The 27,236-nt window shown below is 37.8% G+C and overlaps 1 protein-coding gene and 2 non-coding genes across 3 annotated transcripts in view; all 3 read right to left on the bottom strand.

Moving 5' to 3' along the window:
• Window positions 1-27,236, bottom strand: part of ttc28 (tetratricopeptide repeat domain 28) — a 188,579-nt gene that overhangs the window by 26,702 nt on the left and 134,641 nt on the right. Inside the window, exons 9-18 of the mRNA XM_059358726.1 lie at window positions 14,763-14,959; window positions 14,537-14,690; window positions 13,569-13,740; window positions 12,196-12,364; window positions 11,942-12,102; window positions 10,457-10,945; window positions 5,705-5,897; window positions 5,515-5,595; window positions 4,679-4,931; window positions 1,023-1,132 (exon numbers count right to left, since the gene is read on the bottom strand). Of these exons, the coding sequence (XP_059214709.1) occupies window positions 1,023-1,132; window positions 4,679-4,931; window positions 5,515-5,595; window positions 5,705-5,897; window positions 10,457-10,945; window positions 11,942-12,102; window positions 12,196-12,364; window positions 13,569-13,740; window positions 14,537-14,690; window positions 14,763-14,959 (1,979 nt within the window). The remainder of the gene's footprint in view (window positions 1-1,022; window positions 1,133-4,678; window positions 4,932-5,514; window positions 5,596-5,704; window positions 5,898-10,456; window positions 10,946-11,941; window positions 12,103-12,195; window positions 12,365-13,568; window positions 13,741-14,536; window positions 14,691-14,762; window positions 14,960-27,236) is intronic.
• Window positions 16,423-16,494, bottom strand: trnap-cgg (transfer RNA proline (anticodon CGG)). The gene has a single exon. It is a non-coding gene; the product is annotated as a tRNA-Pro (tRNA).
• On the bottom strand, window positions 18,774-18,845 carry trnap-cgg (transfer RNA proline (anticodon CGG)). Its single transcript has one exon. It is a non-coding gene; the product is annotated as a tRNA-Pro (tRNA).

A 27,236-nucleotide genomic window follows, 5' to 3' on the forward strand; every position in this document is an offset into this window, starting at 1 on the left:
ATGTGTTCAATACTACTAATTCTAGGTAGCTTAATCTAAATATACATCATTATTTATTTGTTTATTCATATTTTGTATGAGTAATCTGATTTTGCAAAGTAACAAAAGTTGTTAAGCAAGTTAAAAGTGCAATATTTGCCTTTGAGATGTTGCATAAAATTGAAATACTCAAAAAAAAAAAAGTACAAGTACTAAAAATACTAGTTTATTTCTGCAGACTGAAAAACTTATGCTTAAGCAGACAACTTTTTCTGACCCCCGACCAGAAAAAAGTAGTCAGACTTACTGATTCACTGGTGCATTCAGGACATTATTGTTCCTGGTAAATATATTAAATGTAGTCTCGTCACAGCCACCAGAATGGTGAAATGATGTTACAGTGCAGATTCCAATGGAAACAAGTCTTCATTTTTTATGGAAATTGTGCTTACTGTGTCTAAAAATACTAGTTTATTTCTGCAGACTGAAAAACTTATGCTGCATTCCAACAGCAGACAACTTTTTCTGACCCCCTACCAGAATAAAGTAGTCAGACTTAAAGTTTCTACTTGTAAACTCATATTAAGCCCATATTTAAATAAAAAAACAAACTACTGTTTTAGTTTCCTTAGCTGCCATCCTTGTTTTTATCCTGATGTTTTTACTGTTGTTTTAATTGTTTTTATCTTTCTCTTGACTCTGTAGCACTTTGAGTGTTTGTCTAAAATGTAAAGTGCATTACACATACAATTTATTTTTATTCTGCACATTTCCCAGTAAAAAAGTGCTATAAAATAAAATGTATAAAGGCATATGTTAGCTCATGTATCAGTTTCCTCCTTGTCCAAAAACATTATTTATGTTTGGTGTCATGCGCCTGAACGCTTTGAGGTTGGAAGTTGGAAATTTTAACCTCAATAATATGCAAGATGAAATTTCCTGAAATACTCAAAAAAAAAAGTACAAGTACACCTCGAAATTCAGCAGTACAGTACTTAAGTAAATGTACCTAGTAACTTCCCCCCAGTGGACTCTGGACTCACCTGGTGCTGGGCCTCCTCCAGGTTTCCTCCGGCCCACAGCGAGAGGCCGAGCCGGTGGCGGATCTTTGCTTCGTCTTCTCTGCGACCTAACTGCTCGGCCAGACGCAGACCTGAGGAGGAGGAGAAGAAGAAGAAGAGATGTCAGATCCTTCAAGCTGATCTCAACTTCTCTTTCATGAACAACTGTTGCTGTTGTCGAGCAGATCTCTCTCTGTGGGAGCCCGGGGCGCTCACATTTGCCATTCTCTGTCTCTCTTATTGTTGCTTTTGTCTTCCTCTCTTCCTCCCGCTGACTCAGATCCAAAGATCCAGTTTGTCTCAGATATGTTTCATCTCTCCTGCTGCACTCACGCTGACGGGGCTGTAATTAGTCCTCATTAGGCTCTCAGATTGAGCAGAATATCATCAAACGTGCAGTTTTGATTTACGCCTCTCTGTCTGTCTGCCTCTGTGATGTTCTCGATCCCTCCGTCGGTTTGGGGAGGTTAATTGGAGGCACACGTACGAATATTTCTGCGGCTCTGTCCTCACCTCAACTCTGAGCTAATGATCAATTAAAATCCAGAAGATCTCCGAGTTCAGTGACAAGCTGTGACTTACAGTCTTACAAAAGCGATGGAGCCTGAAGGAGTTCATAAATTAACCCAAACATCCGTCACATTTCTCACTACGGATGTCTGCGTCGTTTAACCCTGTGCATCACCGGGGAGGTTTTGGGCTTTTTAAGTAATCAAATTAAAGTTAATGTGTGAATGCCACTAATTATTGACATATTCCAAACTGTAAAAAAAAAAAGAAAAAGAAAAAAATCCCTTAATGTTAGGCTTAAAGATAATAATAATTTAATAATAGTGTTTAAAAAAAAATTAACAGTAAAATTTATGTAAAAAAAACCTGGAATTAAAAAGGGTTAAAGTTCTCAAAATGAGGTAATAGTTGGTGGTTATGAACAGAACAGATACTGGGTAGATTTAACTCAATAAAAGAGGAAAATCATTTTAAATTTAATAGCAGTTTCTGTCCTCTAAGATAAGAAGAGTTTGTTTTGTTTTTTAATCTGACACAGTACAAAAATTTAAAATGCATCAAATGAATGATGTTGCTAATCATTGATATATCCAAGACTTTTTCCATTAAGTCTTCCATTAGCATTAAATCTATTTTTTTTTAAATAAACAATTATGGCATCATATAAACAAACTGTCATTCAAACTGCTGTTTGATTATTCTTGTAAAATATTTAAAAAAAAAGTAAATTCTCTAAATCTGTTTTTTGGGTGCACTGTTTATTCATTAAATGTAAATGTCAGATACATTTTTATAGTACTTATAGTATTTAGGAAGGAGACTGACAGAAAACAATTACATTTTTGTGGGCGGGTTTTCATTAAAATCAACAGTGACATTATGTAAACAAACTGTAACAAAACTCTAATAATGAGTGAAAGTGGAAGATATGATTAATATCTCATTATGTGCAAAAAAACAGATTCCCATAGGATTATTTTTTAAGATAATTTTTTATTTTTTGAGGAGTGTGTGTGTCTGTGTGTGTGTCTGTGTGTGTGTGTGTGTCTGTGTGTGTGTGTGTGTGTCTGTGTCTGTGTGTGTGTGTGTGTGTGTGTGTCTGTGCGTCTGTGTGTGTCTGTGTCTGTCTGTGTGTGTCTGTGTGCCTGTGTCTGTGTGTGTGTGTGTGGCTGTGTGTCTATGTGTGTGTGTCTGTGTGTGCCTGTGTCTGTGTGCGTGTGTGGCTGTGTGTCTATGTGTGTGTCTATGTGCGTGTGTGTGTGTGTCTGTGTGCGTGTGTGTGTGCGTGTCTGTGTGTGTGCGTGTGTGTGTGTGTGTGTGTGTGTGTGTGTGTGTGTGTGTGTGTGTGTGTGTGTGTGTGTGTGTGTGTGTGTGTGTATCAAACATGATTATTGACAGTCTGGTCTGCAGGGTGAACAGCAGATCTTCCATTAGCTGCTGTCAGGCTCCTGGATGGACTCAGAGATCAACAACGGCTCCTAACCAGCTCACACTTTAAATAACATTCACACATGTAGATCAAAGTGTGTGTGTGTGTGTGTGTGTGTGTGTGTGGCTACAGGGGAAGGTAGAAATCTGTGACTAACTTTTTCTCCTCACCAGCGGAGAGAGTTTGTTGGTGGAGAAATCTTTAGATCCGATCAGACAGACGCTGCATCCTGATTCAGGAGGGAGAAAAAAGTCCTCGGAGTCCTGCAGCTTATTTCATAACTGCTTTTTATTCACTGGTGCATTCAGGATATTATTGTTCCTGGTGGTAAATATATTAAATGTACTCCCATCACAGCCACCAGAATGGTGAAATGATCCGATGAGATGCTGCCTGGATCAGTTTGTTTCTCTCACATAGCTGTTAAAATGGCCGGTGTTACAGTGCAGATTCCAATGGAAACAAATCTTAAGTTTTTATGGAAATTGTGCTTACTGTGTCTAAAAATACTAGTTTATTTCTGCAGACTGACAAACTTATGCTGCATTCCAACAGCAGACAACTTTTTCTGACCCCCAACCAGAAAAAAAGTAGTCAGACTTAAAGTTTCTACTTGTAAACTCTGGACAAATCCATTGACACCAGCCCATATTTAATTTAAATAAAAAATCCTACTGTTTTAGTTTCCTTAGCTGCCATGCTTGTTTTTATCCTGATGTTTTTACTGTTGTTTTAATTGTTTTTATCTTTCTCTTGACTCTGTAGCACTTTGAGTGTTTGTCTGAAAATGTAAAGTGCATTACACATACAATTTATTTTTATTCTGCACGTTTCCCAGTAAAAAAGTGCCATAAAATAAAATGTATAAAGGCATATATTAGCTCATGCATCAATTTGCCTCCTTGTCAAAAAACATTATTTATGTTTGGTGTCATGCACCTGAACGCTTTGAGGTCGGAAGTTGGAAATTTTAACCTCAATAATATGCAAGAAGTCAGTGCTTACTCTTGTCTTCCTTGCCTCTTGACCGTTTTTTTATTTATTTTTTATGTTTTTTTATTTTTTTAAATGTATTTATTATTTTTTAATTATTTTTTTAATTATTTTTTTAATATTTTTTTTATTATTTTCATTTATTTATTTTTTAAATTAATTGTGTATCATTAATATTTTCATTATTTCATTTTATTTATCTATTTATTATTTTTTTTCTCTCCTCTTGCTTTTCAGTTTGTGGGTGGGTTGGGGAAGGGGTTTGGAGTTGTGTGTTTGTGTTTTCATGTATATCTGTATATCTTGTTGAATTGAAAACTGAAAAAAAAATAAAATAATAATAATAATAATAATAATAATAATAATAATAATAATATGCAAGATGAAATTTCCTTTTTGAAATTTCAATTTTTTTAATTTTTTAATTTTTTAATTTTTTTTAATTTAATTTATTTATCTTTTATTTATTTATTTTTTTTCCTGTCTGTTTTTGGTGTCTGTCTCAGCTGTTTGTATTATATGTTGAAAAATTAAAAATTAAATAAATACTAATATATATAAATATATATAATATAGAATTAAAAAAAAAAAAAAAGAAAAAGATGAAATTTCCTAACATCAGCCTAATGATCTGATTTTATAAAAAGTACTGAAACCCAGATTAATCAGGCTTTAGTTAACGTATGTAACTGAGCTGGTGCCTCACCTTCCTGCAGGTACATCACAGCCTGAGCGTAGTTCTGCAGGGCGTGGTGTGTCCTCCCCAGGCTGCCGTAGGCCAGAGTTTTAGCGATCAGGTCGTTGGTCTGCGCCGCCACGCTGAGGTGCTGCTCCTGGAACACCACGGCCCGCTCGTGTTTCCCCAGAGCCTCGTAGGTCAGACCCAGGTTCCCGTAGGCCCGGCCCTGACTCCTCACACAGCCCGTCTGCTCCGAGATGTCCAGAGCCCGCTGGTGCCACTGCAGCATGACAGCCACGTTAATTACATCTATTTTATCTAATCTAAGACGTTCTCTCTCCTTCGTTTCTGATGCAAGAACAGGTGAAGAAATTAAGGTTTTGTCGAATTAGAATTCCTTAAAAGGCAATTGCAGAACATTTCCATTTGTTTTCAGAATGTTGGTGTTTAACGGAGATCGAATTTGACAAAATGAGCTTTACAGTCATTATACGTTCAATAAAAATGCATATTTTACCATGACAGGCTCAGATTGTTATTATTAATGTCTGACAACATTATGGAAAGCTTTAGAAGAGTCGTTGGGGAATCTTGATTATTTTAATGAGTTGGAGTTTGTTTGTTGTGTGTTGCTGTATGTTATCTGTGGCTTATTGTGCAACAAATGGATTCAAAAACAGCCAAAAAAGCACAAAACTGCCACATTTTCCATACTGTTGTCAGATACTTTTACATTGAGGCTGCACAGTTTCCCCGTCCCTGTTTAAGTCATAAAAATAAGAGAGAAAACTACTTGGATCAGATTTAGAAGAGAGTTTTTGCCTTTCTGGGCTTCAGTAGTTGTACTGTGATTCTGCACGAACCTGCAGCGCCGTCTCATTGTCTGCCATCAGCTGATAAACGCCTCCAAGTGCATCGCTCGCCTCCGCTTCCAGGGATTTATCCTGACAGTGAGAGCAGGATTTAGTACTTTCTTGTATGCAAAAAAAGAAGAAAGATCATTTTTCATATTCAGAAGTTGAAACAAGAGCCTCCTGCAGGTTGAGCTCTTACCCCTGCTGTGCGTGCGATGTTCAGCTGGTGCTCCAGGCAGGACAGCGACTGCTCGTAGTTGCCCAGCTGGCTGTGTAAGGTGCCCAGCTCCCCGTACGCCTGAGCCTTCCCGCCTCCTTCTCCTCCGAGCTCATGAGCCACAACCAGACGCTTCTCAAAGCACACCAACGCCTGCTGCAGGCTGCCCAAAGACCTGAGGAGAGAACGGTATTATTGTCATTTTAAGACCCATTTATGGGCTATTATCTATTATAACATATTATATTATATATATTATATACTGTACTATTATTATTATTATTATTATATACCGTCTAGTCACTATAGCATTGTTGCCATCATATCACCAGTTTAATTATTACCATCATCTTGCCAACCTACCAACTGATGTTCTTTTTTTTTTTTTTTTACTTCTTAAGTGTCCTTGTTCTATTCTGTGTTTTTTTCTATTGTTGTTTTTATTTATGCTACCTCAGTATTTTATTCTATTGTATTTTATTGTACTACCGGACTGCTGTGACAACCGAATTTCCCTTCGGGGATGAATAAAGTAATCAATCAATCAATCTATCTATCTATCTATCTATCTATCTATCTATCTATCTATCTATCTTATGCTGCTGATATAATGATAATATAATAGGATCATAATGCAGAGAGCAATTACATTTTAATTCTCAAGAATACACACATGACAAAATATTAAAATAACAGCTTAAAATGAGGTCAGTCACAATCTTTCCTGGTCATGTCTATATATAATAAAAACTTTTCCTTGTGTCAGGAATATTAGAAAATAAAATTGGGTCTCCACAAATTCTACATATTGAACTATTGTCATGTTTCCAGCCTCTCCTGTCCTCTCCCCTCTGCTCTGTGTAAACAGATTTTCCGTGAATATTTGTCACATGACCGTTGGTCTCAGCAGAATCAATCATGTCTTCACAGTGTCACTGAGGAGCAGAATTTAATGTTTTTAACAGGATCTGGTTCGTGCAAACTTTATATTTGGACACGTTTTAAATGACACATGTAGACTAAAGTGATTCTGACACTGTTTTAGCTTAGATTGGGTCACTTTTTCTAACGGAAACATTTGTTCAAGGACTGTTGGAAAGATTAAAGTCTGAAGACAATGCCTGTTTTTTACAGCTTTTTTTTTTTTACGATAAACGGTGTATCTTTGGCAAGCTTTTAAAGAAAGAATAAAGCAAAACAGGTGAATAATTTATATTTCGGCTGTTAAAAGAACAGTTAAGGATCCTCAGAGAAAGAAAGAGTAAGAGAAGAAACCTCCGCAGCGGCTGTGTTCATTGAGATAAATCAGCAACTACTCATTTCCATCTCATTCACACTCCAGAGAGCAGAAAGAGACTACAACAGATGGATAAAGGAAACCCATCATTAAGCCTTGTTCTGCTGTCACTGAACATTACTTGTATGTTTTCAGATGAGGAAATATATTCTCTTTCTGCTCACATCACCACCACCACCACTGCTGCTTGTTTGAATAATGATTATTTTCATTATTATCATGACTCTAATTTAAAACGTGTACGCTTCAGGCAAGAAAAGCTCATTTGAGATATTAGAAAGAGAGAACACAACATAACATGAGATACATTTTAACACAGATGTAAACTAAAGACTGCTAAAGAGTCTGTGAGGTGCAGTTATAAAATAAAACATATATAAAAACACCTTCGATGGGTTAAACTGAGAAATGCATGTCAGAGATTTGCACACACGTCTTTATTCTTCGCGGCCTGTAATAGAGTTTGTAATCCAGTTTCTAATTTATGGAAATCATCTGCTCCAGCTTATAACACCAGCAGACAAGAGCGGGTACAAAAGTATTGAAAAATACTAATTAAATTAGTAAGACGTTTTGGGAATTACACATTTTTGTTTTTTTTTGCATTGACATCAATTTTACTCTTACTTTTATGTCGGTTTGATACAAAAACTGGAGCTACAGAAGGAGGAGATGGCTAACTTAGCTTAGCATAAAGGCTGGAAACAGCTATTTATTTAATTGTGAGCAAATGTGTCATAAAATGTGAATTTAAAGGGATTGCGTGCAGATCTGCTCCATGAAAAGTCTGTTTCATTTCGGAAGTCAGCTCTGTCTCCACTGTGTTAGAGTGTTCATGTGTTTCAGTCTTTTTGGTCATTTAATGTCATTTTTTAGTCATTTTGTGTCTTTTTTGGTCATTTTGTGTCTTTTGTGGTCATTTTGTGTCTTATTTTTGGTTAATTTTGTGGTCAATTTGTGTCTTTTTTGGTCATTTTGTGTCTTTTGTGGTCATTTTGTGTCTTATTTTTGGTTAATTTTGTGGCCAATTTGTGTCTTTTTTGGTCATTTTTTTACTTATTTGGTAATTTTGTGTCTTTTTTGGTAATTTTATGTCATTTTTGGTCATTTTGTTTCCTTTTTTTTGGTCATTTTGTGTCTTTTTGGTTATTTTGTGTCTTTTGTTTGTTTGCACTGAACAAACGAGGTATAAGGTGTTATGTAAACTGATTTTTTTTTTTTTTTTTACAGTTTTCCCCATTTCTAGTCTTTATGCTAAGCTAAGCTGCTGGCTTTGGATTAGCATGCACACGAGAGTCATATTGATCTTGTTATTTACAGTAACTCACGGCAGGAAGGTTATAAGTGTGTTTCCTAAATGGTTCAACTATTTGGATTATCAGACACAACAAATCAACAATCAATAAAGTGTTAATGGTTCAATGCTCTCAAGAATTATCAGGATTTCCTGCTCAAATGTAGAGACCAGAGATTCTAAAAGCTTCAACACTCTAAACCCCCAAAAAATACACAGTTTATTGTAGAAATACACTACAAATACAACTTGTACAAATATGAACTTTCAGACATTCCTTGAATTGATCAAAAGTTATGAAAGTTTTCATTCAAAAGTTAAAATGCCATAATGCATTACTGAGATGGGAGCCATAGAAAATGTTAACAATCATTCTGCAACGTGTGATTTCAGGGTATGTAATGATGAATCGCTATGAGGTCAAGGTAGATAAGAAGGTCAGGGAAAAAACTGCATAAAGGCGCATCAAATGGGCAAAATACTGCGAAAATGTCTTCTACATTTTATGTTGCATTGTATGTTTTCTTCATTTGCAAATAACATTTCTCAAAGTGAGCTCATTTGTTCGTTAATTATTCTTGGTGCAAGCTATTTTTCAGGACATTTTTAACAAATTCTGCTTGTGATGGAGACAAAATGACCATTCACTTATTTCCAATGACACCTATGCATAAGGGTGATAAACAAGCTTGTTTGAGAAGATGATGAGTTTCTTCTCAAAAACAGTGACACAAGTAATAAGTCTGGACTTTACTGATATGTAAAACTCCATAATTTTGCTCACACTGTTGTAGAGAACAACAGTTTCTGCAGGAATGCTGCAGAGGAAACACCTGAGGGGAGTTTGCATCATTAACCGGTGGGTGAAATTGCAGAAAAAGGCAATTAAATGTTTCTTTCTTACCTTTTTTTAGAGCCAGGTTTGTTGTCTGACAACATTGGGCCTCATTCACGAACCGTTCTTAAGAAGAAATTTGTTCTTAAGTCCTACTTACGAAGATTTTACGAAGATTGTGGCATTCATGAATTTTTTTCTTATCCAGGATTTTTCTTAGGTAAGAACAAATCCTACGAACACTCAGGAGAACTCTTAAGCACATTTCAGTGCTGACATGTTGGCATGGTTGTGTTGTCTTCTTTTGTTAAGTTCAATAAAATACATTACAGTGACCGTCATATTTATGTATTTATTTATTTCATTTTTTTTTTCATTTTAATTAAATTAAATGTGCCAACGCTTTAACATGAATCAAGTAAATTGGAAATCATGCCATCCATTAGTGATGCCACCCAAGGTATTATTCCAGAAAATAAATTGTTTGCATTGTTGCAACCTGCACTAAGGCTGCTAAATACATTTTCTTCCTCCAAGTGATCTCCTGCAGCAGAACTTCTAGTTCTGAACTGCTGAAGTTTTTTTTCTTTTTACCTGTGCTCCAACAGATTTACGCTTTGCTTTAGGCATTCTGTTGCCGTTTCCTCTGTGAGGCGTCTACTCACGGCCCTGCAGTTCTTTTTATGGGCATTAATGGGCGGTTCCCTATGCTTATCCTATGTTAATTAGACTCACCTGGCATTCATCAATTTAAGAACACGGCAGCGAACAATTCAGCGGCTTAAGAACACGTTGATGAATCTGACGTAGGGTCTTCTTAGAAATCTTCTTAAGAAGGACTTAAGAAAGAATCTAAGAAGATTCTTAAGAAGATATTGGTGAATGAGGCCCAATGTTCTTATCTAACTAAGGCCTTGTTCAAACTGCCAGCCAAAATCCGATTTTTAGCCCATCCAGATTGGAACTGGATGGCTCTTTTGAAGTCTGAACAGTCACAAATCACATGAAATCCGATTTTTGCGAACCGGATCGAAACCACCTTTGGGAGGTAGTTTCAGATCGCATTTGGACAGATGCGTCTCAGTCTGAACGTCAGACGTCAGACGCTCTGACGCCGTTACTATGGCAACCTGTCAGATCAGTCAATAATGTGGCCCAGTCTGAACAGAGCCACATCCGATTTGGACACTTGCTAAAAATAGTGTGGACAGTCAGCCCTAAAAATCGTATTTGAGTAGGAATCTGATTTGAATCAGATTCGCCTGCAGTCTGAACGCGGCCAAAGTGTGTTTCCTCTGATTGACCCACCTGTGAGCATTGCCGAGTCCTCTGTAGGCCTTCTCCTGGTCCTGGACGTGGTTGAGACTCTGAGCCACCGTCAGGTACTTCTCGTAGTACTGGATGGCCTCCTCGTAGTCTCCCAGAGCGTCGTAGCAGTCTGCCAGGTTCCCGTAGGCCCGGCCTCGGTCCAGCATGCTCTCCGTCCCGCTCAGCTGCTGCAGCATGGCCAGCTGCTGCTCGAAGTAACCGATGGCCTCCTCGAACACGGCCATGTTCATCTTGGTGATGCCCATGTTCCCGTGGACCTGCGCCTCCAGCCGGGCGTCCCTGAGCCCCTGCGCCAGGCCCAGCTGGGCCTCGTAACACTGGAAGGTGGTGGCGTAGTCTCCCAGCGCCATGTGGACCGCCGCCAGGTGCCCGAGGGCGCGGCACTCCCCCTGCTGGTCCCCCAGATCCTTGCGTAGGGTCAGCTCCTGACTGTGGAAGGACAACGCTGCATCCAGCTGCCGGAGCAACCTGACAAGAGAAAGAGAACCAGCTCATAGTTTAAATCAAATCAAATCAACTTTATTTATAGAGCCCTTTAACCCATTGAAGCCTGGAAAGCGGATACGTCATTTTGTAGTATTTGTATAAGCTCTCAAATACTTTAATGTCATTTCTATCTGCTACAGAGGCTGAAAAATCTATTATTTAGTAGAAGCATTGACACTTCTGTTAAATTTCCAGAAAAACTTCAGGTTTTAGGGGCTGATTTTAAAATCGCCCAGAGGTTTTACAGGCGTTTCAGGCGTCAATGGGTTAAGACAGCGTTAGCTGATACAAAGTACTGTACATGGCAGGACAGACCAACAATAAAAACAATAAAAACAAAGAACAAGCAAAAACAACTAAAACAAAGCGAGTCTCATGCTGGGTAAAACAAAAAACAGTGAATAAAAGTGGGTTTTAAAATTAATCTTAATTTTAAAAAGCCACAAAGAATTTATAACAACAAAAAATAAAACAGAGCAAAGGCTCATGTTGAGTTAAAAGCCAGTGAATAAAAATGGGGTTTAAGATTCCTTTTAAAAGCGGATACTTTTTAAAATCTAACGACTTTAGATGTGTATGTGGTGAATATGGCATAGCTTGTCTACCTGCACTCTTCAATTAATTTGTAATTGATTTTTTCTAATTTTGTTTGTTTGTTTTCTGTTGTCTTGTTTTGTTTTTTAACTGTACTTATGTATATCCATTGTGAAGCACATTGAGTCTGCTTTGTGCATGAAATGCGCTCTATAAATAAAGGCGCCGTTCATTGGAAGAGCGCAGCGGTGGTGAGGTAGCATATGTCTGAATCAGGGCGTTCAGGTAGGTAGGAGCAGTACCGGAGACAACTTCGTAGGCAGCATTAGAGATTTGAATTTGATGCTGCAGCAGGTAGCCAGTGGAGCTCAATGAGCAGCGGTGTGACATGTGACCTTTTTGGCTGGTTGTAGATATTATGTGATAAGTCTGAGAGAGGTCTACCTGTGAACTGATCCCAGAGCAGAGTAGGCGTCGGCCTCCATCTTCTGGTTGTCGACCTTCTGAGCCAGACTCAGCTGCTGCTGGTAGAACCTGACGGCTCCGGGGAGATCACCCCGACACACACACACATCGCCCAGGTTCCCAAAGGCCCTGAACACCGCCTGCAGGCAAACACAAGCACGCAGTTAGCAACAGTTGTTGCTGTGATAGGAGTAGAAGGAGGAGCAGGAGGAGGAGCAGGAGGAGGAGCAGACCTGTGTGTTGTCCAGTGTTTGAGCCAGAGACAGCAGGTATCTCTGACACTCCTCAGCCTTCTTGTACTCCCCCAGAGCTTTGTGGGCCAGACCCAGGTTACAGTAGGCTTTGGCCTGGGCCAACTTGTCCTGCAGGTCCTTGGCCAGGGCCAGATCCTGCTCATAATACCTAGCAGATGGAGGAAACATGCAAAACATTAGATTAAAAAGTATAATGTAAACATTTCATTACCAGAACGTGCAACACAGAAGAATGAGGATTTATGTGCATTTACACTTTTGTACATACAGTACACTTCATTTATGCATCATGCCATCAACCCAACTGCAAAAGAATAGAATAAATGAATATTTTTTTCTTCACTTTTTTTCATTGCATTGCATGTTTTCTTATGCAACTAAGCCTGCTCATTTGTTTGTTAACCTGTAACACACAACACTAAATGTATGCATCATGCAGCCGACTCCTTGAAATAGTAGTAGTATTCTTTTCTATTTTTCCCCGCTTATTTTACTTTTAGGTTGTAAAAGTAAAAAAATTTTATTCAGTTTGACATTTTTAGTGCATGTTCTGTATGAACTTACTTATAAAACAATATGATAATACTTACTCATGTCAGTTTTGCAATTCAAGTAATCAGTTATTTAGTTATTCAAATAAGCAGTCAGTTATTACTTTTGTGCCATGAATAAGAAAATCTCCAATGCATTTGTACATTTTCTGCTTTTTTCCTGCAGTACAAGTGAAAGTTACTCAGCTAGCAAGATGGCAGAGAGGAAAACCTTTATGTCATGAAAGTAAGTAGCATCAATCCATTTCACTGGTTGTATGTTGAAACATGATTATCTGTACAATATTAAATTAAATAAGAAATTACACTAAGGTAATCTAATAAGTTTTTCTCAGTAAGTAACACTGTAGTGGAGTTACTTTTAAAAGGAATATTCCTTCTAGATCATCACTTATGACCCAGTAGAAGTGTGTGTATCTGCAGAGATGCTGCTGTTCGCTTTTGTTTTCATTTTGTTTTGTTTGGGACGTTTCTATCCATCACGATTTAAGCATAAAGCTACGAAAATGGCAGAGGGGCTGCAAGGTTTTGGAATATAGGGAGGGAAAACGCCAACTAGACAAAAGCTCATTCCCAACAAAAGTGAATCTGGGGTTAACTTTTGCTTTTGTTGAGTTGTGGCGACTCCATGTTTTTTATGGCTGCACGATCAAATCAAAAGGAAATAATCTAGATGTCTAGTCTCAAATGTTTCCCTCCTGACACATTTGATGCCTCTTTGAACTTTGGTATTCCCACTATAATTTAAAATACAGATTGATAGGTGTGTAGATAAAGTTTGTGATTATTTGAGCCTCAGACCTGACAGCGTCCCGGTACTGTCCCAGGCAGTAGTGAGCGTAGCCGAGGTTGTGGCAGACCTTCCCCTCTCCCTCCAGGTCCTGCAGACCCGGAGCCAGAGCCAGGTACTGCTGGTAGTACGGCAGGGCCTGAGCGTACTCTCCTCTCCAGCTGTGGAAGTTCCCCAAGTTTGCTGCAGAAGAAAAGAACATTAGAACATTTTTTAAACAAACCTGTCCTTAAAGTAACTCTTTGTGATCCAACGTCCCGAGTAGCCTGGGTAAACCCATACTGCCTTGCGCGCTCGAATTTAATTTCAAACCTCCAGGCAGTCTGGCAACCAGAGAGGTTTCTTAGCCCTGTTTTAGGATCCAATCACAGAACGGGGAGGGACGGCGCGTACTACTCGGCAGACGGAAGCTTGTAGTTTTGTAGTTTTCTTACGGATCCAACATGGCTGCTGCAGACGCGAAACTCTCTTTAGCTGTAGATGGTGTTTTAAATAGTTTAGAGCGAAAGTTGAAAGGCGAAAGGTCTCTCGGCGGCTCCGCTGTCCCCCGGCTCGTAGCGAGATCACCGGCGTTACGGTAGCGGGGCTATTAGCGCCGCTAGCAGACCGAGAGACCCGCAGCAGCTTGTTTATTGCCCATAAAATCAGTGGACGTGTGTGGCAGAATGACATGAGGGGGAATAAAGCGTGAAAATAAATAATCTTTCAGAAAGCGAGAACTGGAGAAGCAAAGCAGCAAGCAACACTCTCTCACAGACACACACACAACAAACATCCATTTCTGTTGCTCTACTACGTCATCTGGTATAACTGATCTGATTGGCTAAGAGCTACCTACAGACGCTTTGATAGACATTCTAAGCGCCCAATAAACGGCTCCGGAGGATCGTAAACCACACCTCCTCTACGGAGAAATGAACGGCTGGTTTCCAGACTAGATCTCGTTTGAGATTAGTCTGGTGTTAGCCAGGCTACGTACCTAGCGCCCTGGCCTCGCTCTGCGTGTCCCGGAGCTCCCGTGCGATGGTGAGGTGATGAAGGTAGTGCTGCAGAGCGCGGTCGTGAGCCCCCAGAGCCTGGTACGCCACGGCCAGGTTCCCGTGTGTGGAGGCCTGAGACGGACGATCATTCACCTGAAACACAAAGAGGTTTAAAAATCCTGTTTTCACACCAGCGTCTAAATGTTGTGAGTTCAGAGAGTTCACCTCCAGAGAGATCTGCAGCTCCTGGCGGTGGTAGCGGACGGCCTGCTCGTAGATGCCCAGGGCGTGGTAGGCGTTGCCCATGTTGCCGTACGCCCTGCCCTGGGCAGCGTAGTCACTCAGCTCCTGGGCGAAGGCCAGGTGGGCTTTATGCAGCTTCAGCGCTGTTTCATACTCGCCCTTCATCTGGTGGATGATGCCTGAGGTTGAGATGAGAACAGAGAAGATACAGATTGTTAAAATCACAAAAAAAGAAGTAAAACCAACTCTAAAATATGTTTAACCCTTTGATGCACAACATATTTTAACCCCTTCTAATGCACAACATGGGTCAAAAATGACCCTCATTCATTCCCCATGTTATTAAATGCTGCTGTGTGTTTCTGTGCTCTTTTGATATCAACTTATTTTATGATTGAATATTCCAAGGATTCTTTAAATATCTTGTTTTTGATAACAACAGATCATTATTTCCATTTTCCATATTTACATAGCTAACTACTTGGCTAAGTAGCTTGCTAAGCTAACTACATAGCCAAGAAGTTAGCTAAGTAGTTAGCTTAGCATGATACTTAGCTAAATACTTAGCCAAGAAGTTAGCTAAGTAGTTAGCTTAGCACGCTACTTAGCTAAATACTTAGCCAAGACGTTAGCTTAGTAGTTAGCTTAGCAAGCTACATTGTCAAGACGTTAGCTAAGTAGTTAGCTTAGCAAGCTAAAAAATGGATATGGATATGGATATTTTTCACCCATGTTGTGCATGAGAAGAGTAGTGACACAAAAAGGGATTTTATTCAAAAAATGAATAAAGGAAAACATAAAATGAGGATGTATGATGACCAAAAACAAAATAATTGAGGAAAAGTGTCAGGTCACTTTAGACCCATGTTGTGCATCAAAGGGTTAACAAGCACTCAACCAAGCCAGATGGTGCATTCACATGCAGCTTGGATAATCCCATTTCCCAAGTTGGGAAGTTGTTCCTGAGCTTTAAGTCGTAATATGGAAACAACATAGAAGATGTGTTGCATTTTATTGCATTTCAGGGCATTTAAACAACACTATAGTTGTTTCCAGTATTTGTGCAAAAGCAACAGAAAAGGGTGAAATGAAACCGCAATTTTCCAGTTATTCTGACTGAACATGAATGCAGCACAAATGCCGTCTGTTTCAATGTTAACAAAAGTAAAAAATTAATCAGTGTATCAGCCCTGTAGTTCTGATCTGCTCAAAAATGTAGTGCATACTAGACAAGCAGTTTTTCTGTAATCCTGCTGACAAACTTCCTTGACTGAGGCAAACATAGAAAGATCTGAGTAGAAACAGAGAAGTCAAACCCATCTCAAGTGTTTTAAGACAAGTCTAAGTTTAGTCATGTTAAACCAGCCAGAGAGCACATCCTGCAATCTTTAAGTTCACCACTTTGCCTTTCAGTCTCTCCTGCTGCAGCTGGTTGTGGCCTCCAGTCACCGGTGTGTTCAATGTGCTGGGAGGACTGGTACTTTTAAAGATGCATGGCAGATTTTATTAGCGTACATGTTTTTATTTTGGTCTGTTCTACAGTTTTCAGAATCAGCACATTCACAGTGTGACTCCCTGGCCATGCTACAACTATCAGCTGACTTTAAACTTTGGTTAATTAATAACAGTAATTTTAAACTTCGGGCTCGTCCGGGATTTGAACCCGGGACCTCTCGCACCCGAAGCGAGAATCATACCCCTAGACCAACGAGCCACATGTGCACAGAAACACCAGCCTTTCATGTCTCAGTCTCATGCAGGGCAATCAGAGAGCACATCCTGCAATCTTTGCAGTCTGACACAAGAACTTCAGGGGTTTGAACCCAGAACCTCTTACACCCAAAGCAAGAATCATACCCTAGACCAACAAGCCACATGTTAAAGAAAAGTCTCCGACCCACACAACAAGCACCAAACCTGCCCCCCTGAGACCCAAATCCTGAACCATCAGGGACTGGACTGATGTCGCCTGATGTGTGTGTGTGTGTGTGTGTGTGTGTGTGTGTGTGTATGTATGTGTGTATATGTAAGAACACATGCTTCTAAAACCCTGAAGAAGTGCAGCACAGTGAATAATTCACAAGCTACAGTGAGAAAATTCAACAAATCTAATAATATCTGCAGCTGGAGATCTTGCAGAGATCCAGAGCAGGAGGAAACTTCACATCCCGGTGGCGTTCCCGACTTTACTTTGTGTGTATAATGTGTTTCCCCAACCAAAAACAACAACAACAACAACAACAACAACAACATAATGTTGATAATGTTGTGTTTTGTTTTAAGTATTTTTCTATATTGATATAAATATCAATATTTTGAACTGTGCAACTGGAGGAGGACTGCTCCAAACAAAATTTCGTTGTCTTGTACAATGACAATAAAGTTCTATTCTATTCTATTCTAACAACAACAAGAACAACAAGAACAAGAACAAGAACAAGAACAAGAACAATGGAAGAATAGAAGGTAATCAAGAAGCTTTCAAAAAATAATTTTTCATTTTTCATTATGTATTTTACAAAAGTTTACTGAATTATTTATCAGGGATTTTCTTGTTTTTTCTACATTAAGTGCATAGCATAAAAAAAGTAAATTACTTATTACAACAACTACATTTTAACCATAAATTGGATGTTGAAATCTGGAAAATGATTATTATTTTTCTTATTTATTTTCTTTTCTTTTTACAGTGTTGGACACAGGAGAGGAAGACAGGAAAAGTGGGGAAAAAATAGCCCTCAGTGTGTGTGTGTGTGTGTGTGTGTGTGTGTGTGTGTAGTTAACTGCAACCTTCATCTTCTCCCTCTTACAGTTATTGTTTTTACACTCATAACTTGATTAGAACCAGTTTGGGGCCAAACTGTCGTACTGTAATTGTGACTCTCATATACACACGTTAACTGGGTTATCTTCATCTAATCAAGGTTCAAACCAGAGTGAAACATAATGAGATTAACAGGATTTGATTACACATTTACCTTTTGAATGAATGATGTAAGTTCAGTGTTCACCTTTTCAGACTGTTCTTATTTTGCACCTCACAGAAACATCCTGAGAGCAGCAGGGTTTCATGGTATGTGTTAATATGTTCTACGGCCCCCGTAATGCTGCTGAGAATGTGCGTCTTTCAGGACATTAATCCAGTCGAGTTTACAATAATAACGGCCTCACAATAAGCCTCATACAAGAACATTTCCCTCACCTTACATGTTACTATTTCTACAGGATTTTCAAAATCTACGTCTCTTCAAAGTAAAAAAAGTACATAATCCATTAGTGAAAATCAACACAACTTCTTCCACAGGTCTGTAACACTCCAAAATTGTGCTTCTGCGCAAGAGAATTGTCATGTAACAGTTGGTAGAAATTTAAGAACTTTTATTTTGAAGAGGTGACTTTTATTTTGGTGACTCTCCGGTCTCCTTACGGTTAGAGGAGTCCTGTTTTGTTATCCGGTAGAGCAACAATCCTCATCCTGCTTTATTCTTGTGGCATTGCCAGTGAGAATGTTTATTTGTATTTGTATATTTGTTTAGGAGGATTTAACATGTTTTAAGGTATATTTGACTCATGCAAATGGTTAATATTGTCTGTATTATTTGTTTATTTTCAGTTTTACCTTTTATTCATTAAAATCCTGCCAAGTACTTCAAACAGCCTGATCATTGGAGGAGATTTTTGGAGAAATGAGTTTAGCTTACTGTTTCATAACTCTGATGAGAACAGTACAAGAATATTCAAAGTAATTGGGGAATTCTGCAAGTTCCTCTGTTTCTCCTGCTGCAGCTGGTTGTGGCCTCCAGTCACAGGTGTGTTCAATGTGCTGGGAGGATTGTTACTTTTAAAGATGCACGGCAGATTTTATTAGCGTACATGTTTTTATTTTGGTCTGTTCTACAGAATCAGCACATTCACAGTGTGACTCCCTGGCCATGCTACAACTGTCAGCCATCTTTAAACTTTGGTTAATTAATAACAGTAAATTTAAACTTCGGGCTCGTCCGGGATTTGAACCCGGGACCTCTCGCACCCGAAGCGAGAATCATACCCCTAGACCAACGAGCCACATGTGCACAGAAACACCTGGTGACTTATCGACTTCAAAAATAAGAAGGGGAAAGGAGTTTGTGACACATCGTATCACATATCATTCTGCGACTTCTCTGCTCCCCTCTCTGACATCACTACACTTTATAACCACGGACGTATTAAGACAACTGGATACAGAGTTGGAGGCGGGGCTTTGCTTATTCCCTATGAAGTTGCTTGTTCACTTCTGGAGTCTCCAAGTCTGTGAGTGGATTCAGCCTGCAGGACTGAAACCTGCTGCACATGCTCTTCTTCAGACCTGGGTTGTAACAAGTGGTCATTTGAGTTACTGTTGCCTTTTTATCATCTCAAACCAGTGTGGCCATTCTCCTCTGGTCTCTGACATCAAAGTCAAGCAAAAACATATAAATAAACAAATGCCAGAATATTAAGGTAAAGATATTAAACGTCATCTTGATACATTGCCGGTTAAGTTAATTAATGCGTCTCAGTCGCTAAAGTTATTGTTAATTAATTTATATGCGTCAGATGATGATGTACTATGTGCAACTATGCAATTCAGAAAGTTATACATTTCTTTATTGTTTTTACAGGGACAGAAAGTCCCCTGTAAACACAATAAATATCCGTTATTATTATTTATAAATAACTGTTATTGTACTGTACTGTAAAATAAAAAATAAAAAATCACAGAACGTATTTCTTTGGGATACAGCTCATGTCTACATGCCTAATTGCATTGAGTTGCTGCCATGTGATTGGCTCATTAGATATTTGCATTAATGAGTTGGACAGGTGTACCTAATATAGTGGACGATGAGTGCATGTGAAAAATAGCCACTAAAAATTGCTACTAATCTCCAGCAAAAGGTCACCAGTTAACCAAAGATAGATAGATAGATAGATAGATAGATAGATAGATAGATAGATAGATAGATAGATAGATAGATAGATAGATAGATAGATAGATAGATAGATAGATAGATAGATAGATAGATAGATAGATAGATAGATAGATAGATAGATAGATAGATAGATAGATAGATAGATAGATAGATAGATAGATAGATAACTTTATTCATCCCCGAAGGGAAATTCGGTTGTCACAGCAGTAAATAAATAAAAATTAAATACAATAAAATAAAATACTGAGGTAGCATAAATAAAAACAACAATAGAAAAAACACAGAATACAACAGAACAAGGACACTGTTCAGAAATAAAGAAAATGAATTGTTTCAATGTTTCTGTATAGAGCTAGTTTGAGTATTATAGAAATAAAAATATAAAAATGTGGTAATGTTGCAATTACAACATAACCCTGTTTGGATGCTAACTAGAAAAAATATATCAATAAAGACACACAGGTCAGGATTATGACAGTTTGGTCTAAATGTTCCTATACAACAAATCCTAAAAGCTAAGCTCCTATAAGTGTGTTTCCACGGTGCAGACACAGAGGACAGATGATCGGAGGGTCAGACAGGAAGCAGAGGGACGGGGGGGACCAGACACCAGATGGAAAAGGTTACATGTGGCTCTTCATGTCAGCCTGTGGACAGAAACTGTCTCTGGAAGACTTCCAGCTCTGTTTTACTGTCTGTGGTTCCCATACTTACATTAAATCAATATTTAATCACAAATGCATCAGTAAACCTTCATCTCCATGAAGCTTCACAAAGCTAATCACTGATGATTTCATTTACAGCACTCAGACCGAAGAATAAAAAGGGAAATAAAACTGATGCTGCATTCAAAACAACAAAAGCTGACGGAACAAAAGAATAATAATAAAAATGAGCTCACAAAAGCAATTAATTAAAATTAATAATTGCATCTTTAATTGGCATATTCTAAACGGCCGTGCAACTGTAAAAAAAAACAAAAAACAATAATCATCCACGCTCTGGAGAACTGGATAACGAACTCAAAGAATAATGATGCGTATTTGATTCTATTTATTTTAATTTCCAGTTGTGTCTGAAAAACGACTTGAAGTTTGCAGGAAGTGGTGCACTATTTTTCACAGAATGTTCTGGTTTTATCAACTAATATATATGCAGAGACTAAAAAGAAATTACTGAAGTTTTACACTTTATTTTCAGGGACGTGTACTTTTATTTGTTTCCATTTCATGAGACTTTACACTTCGACTCCACTACAACCCTAAAGTGTAAATGCTTTATTTTTGGACACGTTTTAAATGACACATGTAGAATAAAGTGTTTCCAAATAGCAATAGCACTTGGGAGCACTTCGACTCGGTGCAGTAATATCATCACTCCTGAGGGGAGAAGATTTTTCAGGAGTGATGATATTACCGCGCCGAGTCGAAGTGCTCCCAAGTGCTATTCCGCCATACATTATAGTTCTCCTTTTTATCCGCTTAGAAAAGCGCCACGTTTTATTTTGTGTCGCCATACTTGGTCGTTTAACTACTCGTGTAGCTGTATTTAAATAGGGAAAACGTGGAGGAGTTTGGTCTCTTCTACCTGTACATCTGTGTGGATCTTAATGAATGAACTGGGCTAAGCTAAGTGCTAGCCAAGTGGCGCCGCGCGCCAGGGCGATGGAGTGCACGCATTGAGACGCAAGAGGTCTGTATCAACTCGTCTTACTTGACCGAATAACATGTTTTAATATGAAAAAACGGTGGAGTGTTCCTTTAAGGATAACTGGGTATGGGTTCTTATGGGTTAAACTGCACGTTTCTGTAAAAAAGCAATGATCCCGCACTAACCCTCCATGTCTTTGAAGCCACATAAGCTCTGTGTGGAATATGTAGGAAGCAGGGTTACGTGAAGAAGAGGAGGAGGCTGCTGATAAGGAGAGGGAGACCTCGTTCATCAGGGTCTCGCTCTAAGAGGATTACAGCGCAGCCTGCAGAGTTGGCTGGAATCGCTGGTTACAGTTACACCCATCCTCTTAAACTCTGCTCGCACACCAGCCAGAGCTGCTCTGAGGCGTCAGGGCGCCAGATATCTGCAACTATTCTGCAGGACGCTGGGATTCCCCAATGAGAAGGAGGAGGAGGAGGAGAAGGAGGAGGAGGAGGAGGAGATGGTGTGAAGGGAGCAGAGCTGCGAGGATTAGAGGTGTGGAGAATGAGGAGAGATCTGATGACAAGTTTTGAGCTGAGACAGCAGAGAGAGATTAGAGGAGAAAAGGCCTTTCTATCACTGACTGGACACAACACACATGCAGCTGTGTGTCACATTCTGATGTTAATTAAAATGTCTTTCATTTTCAATTTTTTTTTTATGTATGTATGTATGTGGTATAAATATAATTATTATTATTTTTAATATTATTATTATTGTTATTATTATATATATATATATTTAATTCATTTAATTAGCTATTTTATTTATTCTTGTTTATTTGTTTTCTCTCGTTAGTGCTTCTTGCTTTGTTTGCCTATTTATTTTCATTGTGTGATACATATAAATGAGCCATGTTATATATTTTTATATATATGTCGTAGCATCTGCCCCTCATCCACACGCACACACACACATGCACACATACACCTGTGATGCCTCTGTGCAAATCGTTTATCATTTATGTTTTTCTTTGTTGTTGTTTGCGCTGTATGTCTGCTGTCTCTACTTGTGGTCCACATGGTGTAGTGTATTTGTCTCTCATGTCACCTTGTTTGTTACGTCATTTCACCAATAAAAAAATAAAATAAAATAAAAAAAATGTCTTTCATTGCATCATTTTGTGCAAAAATAGTAGAAATCAGGCTTCAAAATGGTTCCATCACAAATCAGTAGATATGTCACAACATACTGAACACTCCAGATCAGATATTGCTGGATTTAGAAAGTGAAAACCATTTTGGTATTAGTTTATGTTGATACTGTCTCTGGTTTTATACACTGTAAAAAAAGATAAACAATAACTGCTCAATAAAATTGAGGCAACAGATTGCATGCAATATTATTAACTAAATCTAACTACATTATAAGTTGAGTTATAACAACTTAGGAAGAGAGGAGAAGAGAAGGTGAAGTGAGGTGAGGAGACAAGGTAAGGAAAGGAGAGGAGAGGAAAAAACAAACACGGGAGGAGAGGATGAAACAAATGACAAGAAGTAAAGGAGAGGAGTAAACAACAAAGGAGGAAATAAAAGAGGAAAGGAAACAAGCAAGGTTAGGAGGACGAGACGAGAAGGAAAAAAGTGTAGAAAGTAGAGAAGGAGGGAAAAGGAGAAAGAAAGGAAGAAAGGAGGAGAGGAGAGGAGAATGGAGCTTGTCTCGTCAGCTCTGAGAGAAAAGAATCATCCATAAATGATGAAGAGAATCATTGATCTGCAGCTCGTCTGTCAGCGACTTCAGCAGTTAGTCTCACACACACACACACACACACACACACACACGCACACACATTCTTGTACTTCTATCTTTGTGAGGACCCTCATTGTAACAGTGAATTCCCTTGCAAGGTTATAATAGTTGTGGATTTTTCATTAGTTTTAGTTTTAATTTTGTTGTGAATTTTTGTTTTCAAATTCAGTTAGTTTTAATGAGTTTTTACAGTGAGTTTGCTAGTTTTAGTTTTGTATTTATTTTTTTTTCCAAATGCTTTAGTTTTAGTTTAGTTTTTATTAGTTTTAGTTTTTTGTAATGGGGTATTTGTTGGGTGGGAGATTAAAAGAGGTCACAGTAAAATTTGCCTTTATTTCCTTTGTCTGATCCATCTTCATTGTGTATGAAAAAGTTGACAAAGACGAAAACAAAGGACATTTTCACTATAATTTTAGTTAGTTTTGTAACCACAAAATACAGTGTCAGTTAATTATCATTTTTTTTGTAACATTAACCCTAAAACAAAGTCTTAAATATCAAAAAAGCCTTTAAAGAAGTGAGGACCGGCCAAAATGTCCTCACTTTGCAAAAAGGTCCTCACTCTGTTGGTTAAAAACGTGTTCCGGTCCTCACTACGTAGGAAGTACAAGAACACACACACACACACACACACACACACACACACACACACACACACACTCTGTCCACTCAGCGGGGGGGTCAGGTGGTTCTGACTCTCAGATTTCACTGCGGCCGCAGAAACTAGAACCTGTTAATAAAACATGAGCTGTGATTGGTCAGAGAGGCTCAGAGGAGGTGATGACATCACACGATCTATGACCAGGGGCGGGAGAAGTAATCAGATACTTTACTGAAGTAAAAGTACTCATACTACTCTGTGGAAATACTCCACTACCAAGTATCAGCTCAATATACTTTGACTATCTGAACCCAACCAGCTGTTTTTTTCTCTTTTTGCATTTTACTCACTGTGGCCTTGTAAAACTTTCAGCAAATTCATTTTGTCTACTTCTGAATATTATCCTTAGTTTCTCTTGTTCAGACAAGGGAAAGAAGAAGATGTTAGGTAAAAAGACATCTCCTACTTTCCCTTGTCTGAACAAAAGAAACTAAGGATAATGTGGCCTTGTATTTCACTGCAAAATATAAAATCTATATGAATTTATAAGTCGTGCAGCTCTATGGAATCAGCACAATCACGGCTAGAAGTGGGAACAACTCAAACATGTCTTTGTGCAGAATAAAACAGTTATGATGACATAAATCATAAAAAAGATAAAGCAAAAGTTGAATTTCTCTGATAAATTATCTTTTTTAAAACTGGAATAAAATGGAATTTATATATAAACACTTTTATAGTGCCCACAAGTGTCATGAATATTGGGAAAATAAATTGTGACTCCACATATTGAAGTATATGAATGTTTCCAGCAGAATTTAATGCTTTTAACAGGATCTGGTTGGTGCAAACACTTTATTTTTGGACACATTTTAAATAACACATGTTGAATAAAGTGATTCTGACAGAAATATCACTATTTTAAGCTTTGTTGTGTAATGGAAACATTCATAACAGATGAGCTGTTCAAGCATTGTCAGAAGGTTAAAACTCTGATAATAATGCCTGTTTTTACAGTTTCTTTCTATGATAAACGCTGCATTTTTGGCAATATTTCAAAGAAAACACTTCTCTTCCAGCTTGGGAACATTTCAGGTAATGTCGCCACAGACACCCAGTTCATATTACTGCAGACACAAGAGTTTTCATCAGAAAAATTAATTTATTTAAGATTATTACTTTGCGTTCAATACTTCAGAAACTGCAGTTACAACCTTGATTTCAAATAAGTTGAAAGGATGTCGTAAATGTAAATAAAACAGAATAATTGTGACATATATTAAATAGAAAACGTAAATTTGTATATGTGACAGTATATTTTATGACTCTGTTAATTATATTTTTGTTATTTAGAATCTCTAAAGTATAGTAGTTGTAAAATAAATGCAATCCACAAAAAAGTACAGTATTTGCCTCCAAAATGTATTGAAGTAAGTGTGAGGTTGCATGAAATGGAAATACTCAATTAAATAGAAATATCTCAAATTTGTACTGTTTTATCAGTCAGCTGGAAGTTTCCATCAGCTGGAACAATAATAAACTCTTCTGCTTCAGTTGATTCAAAGTTTCTGAAGGAGAAAAATCCTTCTGACTGATTTTCAGCCTTTTATCTAAAATTGCATCACATCATCATCCACTTTGTGAAAATGAAATTCATGCAGAATAAAGTGTTTGTTTTTAAGTTTTCAGAGGGCAGATGTTCAGGAGGACACAGTGAGGTCAGCGGAGAAAGACATACTGTTTTCTCATTGATTTATATGCATGTGACATCAGTATTTATGATAATATAATAAAAGTATCACTGTCATTAACTCTATAATAACTTTAAGATTTCTTCTTTTAGTTTCAAGGTTTCTACAGAGTTATCAAGTTAAATTTAATACTTTAATAACACAAATAATGCAATTTAATAGCAGTTTCACAATTGAAACAATTTATTTGACAAACTATTTAACAGTACATCATATTTTCCTCAATTAAAAATGATTAAATAATTTAGGTTAATGCAAGCTTTTTGCTTTATCAGTACCCTTATTGTTTATTTATCATTACTAAATCAAAAAATACAATAAATTAGAACCAGATTAGAATGTCAAATATAATTTTATTATATTAATAGAACAGAAGCAGTATGTTTTCACCTGCAAATTTACTATATAAACTATTTATAATACTTAATAATAATAGGTGATATCTCACTGGGAAAAAGAATGTAAAATGTCAGTAAAATAAATAATATTTTTGACTGAGCTGAAAGCCGAAACAAAGGCAAAAAATGTAAAAACAAAAAAACAAAAACAAAAACAACAATCAAATCAGATTTAAATGATTATTATCAACTCCTCCCTCAGTTCAACTGGATTTTTACCACTGTTTAAGTTGATTTTACTTTGGAAATCAAACTTAAACATGACTTTATTGTCCTCATTCTGAGTTCATCCTGAGTTGTGCTCATTAACATCCCTCCTTTTCTGGGAAATATTTTATACATCACCTATAATAAAGTGTTTATTCTAGCGAGTGTCTGTGGTTATTTTAGGTCGTCATGCTGCATTTCTATTAAATGTGTGAAACAACTGTCGTCTCAGATTGAACTGAATATGAACCAGTCCTTTAAAGGCAGAGTTATTGTTGCAGACATTCAAGTCTTTTCTTCTTTTATTCACAACATGCTCACCTTGTTATTTCTGATGTTTTCCTCCACAACAGAAGAGGAAACCTGCCGAAGCTCCTCATCAATAAATCCTCCAGGGCCACGGAGCCGCCTGATTATAGCTCTGCTCACTTCTCTTCATTATTATTACTTTTCTCATTATTCTGCTTTAAAATATGAAGTCAGTTTAAAGGTGCACACTGGTCCCCCACACACTGCAAAAAAGTCAACTTGTATTTTTTGGCCTAAAACAGTGATTTAAGTTGGTAAAACTTGGAAATATAAATTATTGACATTTAGGGCAATAATGTAAGTTAGCACAACAAAGGAAGCCAGTTGTCTGCTCAAAAACAAGTTGGTGAGTTGTTGTTACTTATATCTTTAAGTTGGGGTTCACAACAAGGGACAATAGTTCTGATAACTCTTATTTCTTTGTTGGGAAATGCGGGAAAGCGGTGATATTCATTAGCGAAAGCTAGCGGCTAACTGATGCTAGCAGCTAACTGATGCTAGCGGCGCTGCTTGTTACAGCTACAAGAGTAGCCATTAGCGTATCAATGCTAACTCAAAATTGTGGTCGCAACATTAGCTAACATTTCATAGCGGCGTTACAATCGTACCAATTCAGCACATTGCAGAAGTTAGCAGAAGTAAGGATTAAAAGTTATTACAATGTAAATTATAAGTTGGTACAAGTTACAGTTGAGTTGACATCAAACTTAAAATATTTAGTTTAATTGTCCAACTTAAAATTTTATCGAAGTTTGTTGCCTTGAAATTTTGAGTTCACCCAACTTTTCTTT

This window comes from Centropristis striata, chromosome 19, assembly GCF_030273125.1.
Source record: "Centropristis striata isolate RG_2023a ecotype Rhode Island chromosome 19, C.striata_1.0, whole genome shotgun sequence".
NCBI lineage: Eukaryota > Metazoa > Chordata > Actinopteri > Perciformes > Serranidae > Centropristis > Centropristis striata.